General features: G+C 39.5%; 2 protein-coding genes across 2 annotated transcripts; both read left to right on the forward strand.

Annotated features, from left to right (window-relative positions):
- The first annotated feature begins 852 nt into the window (after window positions 1–852).
- On the forward strand, window positions 853–2016 carry LOC143025728 (uncharacterized). Its single transcript, XM_076185734.1, has one exon. The coding sequence runs from the start codon at window positions 853–855 to the stop codon at window positions 2014–2016; it is 1164 nt and encodes a 387-aa protein (XP_076041849.1).
- Window positions 2017–2334: 318 nt separating this feature from the next.
- On the forward strand, window positions 2335–2727 carry LOC143025729 (uncharacterized). Its single transcript, XM_076185735.1, has one exon. The coding sequence runs from the start codon at window positions 2335–2337 to the stop codon at window positions 2725–2727; it is 393 nt and encodes a 130-aa protein (XP_076041850.1).
- The last annotated feature ends 4812 nt before the right edge of the window (window positions 2728–7539 follow it).

Below are 7539 nucleotides of genomic sequence, written 5' to 3' on the forward strand. Positions count from 1 at the left end.
TACTTCTTTCTCCTCTTCCTTTCTCTCCCTCTTTCCTTCCTCATTTACTTCCTTCTTCACTTCCTTCCTTCCTTCCCTTTTTCTTCCACCTCTTCCTTCCTTACTTTCCCCTACCTCTCTTCCTTCCTTTCTTCTTTCCTTCCTTACTACATCTCTTCCTTCGTTCCTTCCTTCCTTCCCCTTTTTCTTTTTTTTTTCTTTACATACTCTCTTCCTTTTTATCAACTTTCGTTCTTTCCCCTCTTCCTTCTTTTCTTTCTTCCTTTCTCTCCTTCTTTTCCTCCTCTTTTACTTCCTCATGTCTTTTCTTCCTCTCTTACTTTCTTCCTCTCTTACTTTCTTCCTCTCTTCCTTCCCTTCTCTTCTTCTTCTTTCCTCTCTTACTTCCTTCCTCTCTTGCTTCATTCTTTTCTTCCTCCCTATCTTCCTTCTTTTCTCTCTTACTTTCTTCCTCTCTTCCTTCATTTCTTTTCTTCCTTTCTTCTTTTCTCTTCTTCTTTTTTTTCTCTTACTTCCTTCCTCTCTTGCTTCATTCTTTCCTTCCTTCCTATCTTCCTTCCATCTTACCCTCTTCCTTCATTTCTTTCCCCATTTACCTCCTTTCTTCATTCCTATTTTATTTCCTATCTTCCTTCATACATTCATATCTTTCTACTTCCCTTCCTTCCTTCCTTCTTCCCCTCTTCTTTTTTTTCTTCCCTAATTTCTCTCCTTTCTTCTTTCTATCTTCCTTCATCCTTCCTTCCCTCCTTTCTTCCCTCCTATCTTCCTGCATTCCTTCCTTCTGTCCTTCCTTCCTTCCTCTCTTCCTTTTTTATTTCCTCAATTCCTTCCTTTTACGGAAACAGACACATGACAATCATTAGTGTTTATGCTCCAACACTTACTGCAGAGAACGTGAACAAGGATAGCTTCTATAACGTGCTATCTGAAGCAGTAGGAGTCACCCCAAAAGAAGGCAAACTTGTAATTCTCGGAGATTTTAATGCCCGGGTAGGCTCCAGCCAGCACCTATGGGAGGGGGTGCTGGGCCCACATGGCATTGGCAAATGTAATGAAAATGGTCTGTGCCTTCTCAGTTTCTGCGCTGAGTATGGTCTAACAATAACTAATACACTGTTTTATTTAAGGAACAAACACAAAACCACATGGAGACACCCTAGGTCCGGTCAGTGGCACCTACTGGACTATGTAATTGTGCGTCAACAAGACAGAAAGGACGTGCTCATAACTAAAGTCATGCGTGGAGCAGACTGCTGGACTGACCACAGGCTTGTTCGTACAAAGTTAAGATTGCACTTGCGTCCCCCTGCACGAAAAGTGCCCCCTACCAAGAAAATCAATGTTGCAGCTCTCTGTAACAGGGAGATAAGTTCAGCGTTAAAAGAGGAGCTCGACGGGCGTGTTGAGGTGGTTCTGCAGGACGGCGAAGAAATTACTACAGAGCTGCTGACGGAGAAGTGGGGTGCAGTAGCAGATGTCTTAACGGATTGTTCTACCAGAGTCCTGGGTACTACTAGGAGACGGCATAGAGACTGGTTTGACGATCAGAGAGGGGACATCCAGACCCTTATTGATGAGCGAAACAGGCTAAACGCAAGATACCTTCGCAATCCAACAAATGGAAATCATGAAAAACTTAAAGCAGCACGGAGTCAGGCTCAACGCGAACTGAGAAGAATGCAGAACAGCTGGTGGACGCAGTTGGCAGCAGAAATTCAGGGCTACGCCGATGCTGGTAATCAGCAGCAATTCTACTCGGCAATAAAAACTGTGTATGGACCCCGTCATGGCCCCATCCACCCTGTGAGAGGAGCAGACGGCACCCTTATAACTGGAAAATCAGCCATACTTGCACGATGGGCGGAACACTACCAAGAGTTACTGAACAGGCACACCCCTGTAGACCCCTCATTCATACAAAATGTACCAGAGTTACCGGTCTTAGAGGAGTTGGATGAACTTCCAACAATACAGGAGGTCTCGAACGCAGTGGCCTCGTTAAAAAACAATTAAGCTCCAGGACCTGATGCAGTTCCTGCGGAGATCCTTCGACATGGTGGGAAGGCTGTTGTCCGAGCTTTGCACACACTAATCACAGCAGCTTGGAACTCCGGCTGCGTCCCACAACAATGGAAAGATGCGGATCTCATCAGCATTTATAGAAATAAAGGTGATAGAGCTGATTGTAATAATAGTCGAGGGATTTCACTCCTATCAACCGCTGGCAAGATATTAGCCAAAATTCTGCTCTTGCGACTCATTGAGACAATATCTGAGAATGTTTTACCTGAAAGCCAGTGCGGTTTCAGAAAAAATCGCAGCACAACCGACATGGTGTTTGTCATACGACAGATACAAGAGAAGTGCATTGAGCAACATTGTAATCTATATATGGTTTTCATTGACTTGACGAAAGCCTTTGATACTATAAATAGGGAATTGCTGTGGGAGGTGCCTCATAGATTTGGATGCCCACCAAAGTTCCTAAACGTAATCAAGGCCCTTCATGACGGTGCAATGGTTAGAGTCCTTGGTGACGGTATTAGATCTGACGCTATCAATGTGTGCACCGGTGTGCGACAGGGCTGTGTCATTGCTCCTGTAATTTTTAACCTGTACCTCGCAGCTGTTATGATCGCTGCTGCACAAGGCATCAGCCCAGAGGACGGTATGCCACTTTCTTATCGATTGGACGGCAACCTCTTCAACCTACGACGACTGTAAGCGCCCACAAAAGTTACTAGGGATTGCGTGGTTGAGCTCCAGTATGCGGATGATACCGCAATTGTGGGATGCACCTCTGATGGCCTTCAGCGCAATCTCCAAGAACTGGAACAAACCTACTCACGCGCGGGCCTTGTAATTAACACCGACAAAACCGAAGCGATGACTACTTTGCAGCCCAATATTGAACCCGCCACCTTCAAAGTGTACAACACATCGATCAAAAATGTGAATAGTTTTAAATACTTGGGTTCAATTATCAACAGTAAAGGTAACATGACTGATGAAATACATCGTAGAATCACCCTTGCCTCGACCTCTTTCGGAAAACTCTCAGGGAGAGAGTTTCTTTGTAGGGACCTCACTGTACGCACAAAGATCGCAGTTTACAAATCAATCTGTCTCTCAATTCTGCTCTACTCAAGTGAAACCTGGGTCCCTTACCGAGGGCACATCAAGACGCTAGAGATGTTCCACATAAGCTGCCTGCAGAAGATTCTTGGACTTAAGTGGTGGCACCGCATACCTCACACGGAGATACGAATGAGGGTGGATGTAGATTCTCTTGAAACTATGATCGTGCGGAAACAGTTCAGATGGATTGGACACGTGTCAAGAATGCCGGAAAATAGAATCCCAAGGCAGATTTTATATGGAGAACTCGCAGAAGGACGACGATCAGTGGGTGGGCAGCGCAAACGGTACAAAGACTGCTTGAAGGCTAACTTGAAAAAGTGTAACATCCAACCTATGCAACTAGAAACACTAACTGAAGACAGAGATGAGTAGAAGACGACCTGCCATGCGGGAATGACCTCATTCAACCAAAATTATGACAGAGTGGCTGAAGAAAGACGAGTTAGGCGCCATCGTCCAGCTCTCCCAGGTGGAGAGTACGTGTGTGACATCTGTGGACGTGTATGTGCCGCCCACATTGGACTCGTCAGCCACCGCAAGACCCATCAACGCTGAATTTCTTTCATCTTTCAACTTCTTTGCATGGAGTGACGTCATTGTCAAAATCGATGGACAGCTTTAAGCAAGCATATATATATATATATATATATATATATATATATATATATATAAAATCTATATATATATACATTATATATATAAATATATATATATATATATATATATATATATATATATATATATTAGCCAAATTACCCGCGCGTTGCTGCGGGCAAATGATGATCATTTTAATTTCTTAGAATTTGTGGAGAAAAGTTACACGTATCAGCATAATTCACTGGAAAAGGTAACACAAATAAAGTGTTAAGAAAGTAAGAAAAAAACTAAATTTGAGGAGGAAGACGCCCTTTGGAAATAAATTATATTCGGCCGTAAGAGAATAATTAGACCAATTTTTTATTATCTTTGAACTTGAGTATTTTTTTAAAGGCTATCGACCCATAAGGGGGTCATTAAGCCTGATGTGAAGTTGTTCAGTCTCTACGTTTTTTGTTTGATATTTCTATGGGTAACTCGAGTATATTACCACCAGCGAAAAAGTGAAATATAAATAACCAATATTTAAACATTTGGTAAAATTATACAATTATTTTACATTCACATGATTTCTCCTTAGAAAGGCTATCATAGTTTGTGGTAACATTAACTTCACAAATATAGATAATATTCGTGAACACCCACAATGGTTTGTTTAATCATAGTAATTTTTGTCACAAAATGCCAATCGTGGTAAGGGGATACTACAGTAGTGGGGTGTTACCCCACCATACCCCTTTAACCTTTAACCCTAGCCATAATAATATTTTTTTGGAAATGAAATATAGTTATCCAAGTACCTGGCGTGATAGGGTATCAGAATATATATAGTTATGGGGGTCTATCTCCAAAATCCTAGGAGTTCGTGAACAAACAAACAGACAGACAGACAGACAGACAGAAGCTACTACTCATATATATATATATATATATATATATACATATATATATATGTATATATATATATATATATACATATACATATACATATACATATACATATACATATACATATACACTGAATGGTTCCCAGTAATCAATTAATATCTTTTTTCAACCACAAATCACTTTTAATTCCATGCCATTGCAGTCGAGACTGAGAATCGCTCGATGGAGACATCCGTTGGAAATTGAAACGTGGGCGAGCCGAGGATTCGAACCCAGCTAACCCGTAACAAAGTTGCAGTAACGTAAACCAATACGCTATCAAGAGAGATATCTCTCTTGATAGCGTATTGGCTTACGTCACTGTAACTTTATTACGGGTTAGCTGGGTTCAATTCCTCGGCTCATCCACGTTTCAATTTCCAACAAATGCCTCCATCGAACGATTCTCAGTCTCGCCTGCGATGGCATGGAATTAAAAGTGATTTGTGGTTGAAAAAAGATATACATATATATTGTATATAATATATATATATATATATATATATATATATATATATATACATGAAATATACATACATATAAAATACATATATATATATATGTATATATATACATGTATATTATATATATATATGTATGTATATTTCATCTATATATATATATATATATATAGATGAAATATACATACACATATATAATATACATATACACACACACAAATATATATATATATATATATATATATGTATACTGTGTAGATATATACATATATATATATATATATATATATATATATGATGTAAGCGGAATAGGAAACACAGGAGTCTTGGTCTTGAGTTTATTCCTGACTAGTTTCGCAGGTATGCTTTTTCAAAGGAATATGTGTACAAACGGGCTGTGGGCATTATATACATGGGGTGGATCTCACCACCTCTCCGAGTTACCATAGTTGGTGGCGAATGTGAACATCACATTGTGGCTCACGTAACAATGAAGACATTTTTACAATTAAATATGATAACACTAATACCAAAGAAATTATTAACAGAAAATGTAACAATAGTAATGATAACGATGAAGATAAATATTTAAATAATAAAAATGATAGTAGCAATACAGGAAATAATAACAATAAAATAAAAGTAATAGTAATAAAAACAATAATAAGAATAAAAACGATAATACTAATAACCAAGAAATTAAAATATTAATATTAATTATGACAATGGTGAAAACAATGATAATAAAAAAAACGAAAAAATTAATAAATATTTAAATAGTAACAATAATAATAACAATAATGATAATAAAGATAATGAAAGTAATAATAATAAAGATGGTAATAATAAGAATAAAAACGTAATGATAAAATTATAAATATATAATGATAGAAGTAATAAATAAATAATAGTTATAATAACAATGATAATAATAATAGTGTTGAAAATAAATATTAACAAATAGCATTAAAAGAATAAATCATGATAAAAAGTTGGGGCAAGGTAGCATGGAGGAACTTCAGAGTGAAAGGAAGAAAGCTGGAGAGGGTAGGCCGAAGTGGGAAAAAGGTATCTACTTAGGGTCGGGGGGTCTGGGAAGCCATTCTTGGAGGGCAAGTGTCGCGGTAGATTTTGTCCATTTCGAGTCACCAGTTCTCTTGTTTGTGTTTTTGTGGTTGGCAATGTAAAGTGATTCAATTATTTTCCGTTGTTTCTTGTGTAGTCCTTTAGCTAGAATGGTGGAACCCTCCCAGTTAGGCAAATGTCCCTCTGTGTCAATGTGGTTAACTAGAGCGTTGGTTTCTCGGTGGTGTCTAATGTCCGCTTTGTGTTCCTTGAGTCTGTTGTTAAGTCCTCTGTATGTCTCTCCGTAGTATGCACAGTCACATCCTTTGCAGGGAATTTTGTAAACGATGCTATTGTCACGGTTTGTCTTGGTTCTGTTGGTGGTCAAGTGTCCTATTTTCTTCCCTGTGTCATTTACTATGATGAGTCCTGTCTGTCTCAACGTTTTGGAAAGCATGTGAGAGAGGCCAGAGTTAGGAACCACAAGGTATCGTAAATCTGTCCTCTCTTCACATCCTTTCCTCTGTCTGATTTTAATGGCTTTCCGTAGTGACGTCCCTAACATGCCCTCTGGATACCTTAGGTTCCTGAACGCAGCGGTTACGTATTCAATTTCCTCTTGTAAATACTCCTCGCTGCATATTCTAAGAGCCCTAAGGTAAAACCCAATGATAACCCCTGATTTTGTCTTCTCGTCGTGTGCGCTAAAATAGTGGATGAAGTCGTCTTTGTTTGTCGGTTTACGGTATACCTTGAACCTAGCGCTGCTGTCCGATCTGATGACGACAGCGTCTAGGAAAGGTAGGGAACCGTTGGTCTCTTCCTCTACTGTGAATTTAATTCTTTTGTCCACGTTGTTCAGTTGTTCCAGTATGTTTCTTGTGTCGTTTGTTTTGTGTGAAATGAAGAGGATGTCGTCAACATAACGGTACCACTTGGAGTTAGCTGGGACGATATGCAGAAGGTGGTCCCTTTCCAAAGTCTCCATGTAGAGCGATGCTGCCACCGCACTCAATGGAGACCCCATTGGAAGCCCCTCATGTTGTCTGTATTCCTGCTTGTTAAAAGCAAAAGAACCAAATTTTTATGCACCTATCCACCAACTCCAAGTAGTCACGCTTGTTGATGGGTAAGTTGTCGGTGTCAATGCGTTGTACTGTTTCTTTAACAGCCCGAAGGGCACCGTCTATTGTTACGTTTGTGTAGAGGGAAGTAATGTCAAAGCTTATCAGGCGTTGGTCTGTGAAGTCAAATGTGTTGAGTTTGTCTATTAGGTCGGAGGAGTTTCTAAGGTGTGTTCCGCTAATGCTACCTAAGGAGGATGAAAGAGGTTTGGCTAATAGCT

Source organism: Oratosquilla oratoria, chromosome 5 (assembly GCF_046742065.1).
Source record: "Oratosquilla oratoria isolate Oo_2021 chromosome 5, ASM4674206v1, whole genome shotgun sequence".
Lineage (NCBI taxonomy): Eukaryota > Metazoa > Arthropoda > Malacostraca > Stomatopoda > Squillidae > Oratosquilla > Oratosquilla oratoria.

Excerpts from the sequence above, each read along its gene's own strand:
- LOC143025728 (XM_076185734.1), top strand. The coding sequence starts at position 853 with ATGACAATCATTAGTGTTTATGCTCCAACACTTACTGCAGAGAACGTG.
- LOC143025729 (XM_076185735.1), top strand. The coding sequence starts at position 2,335 with ATGGTGTTTGTCATACGACAGATACAAGAGAAGTGCATTGAGCAACAT.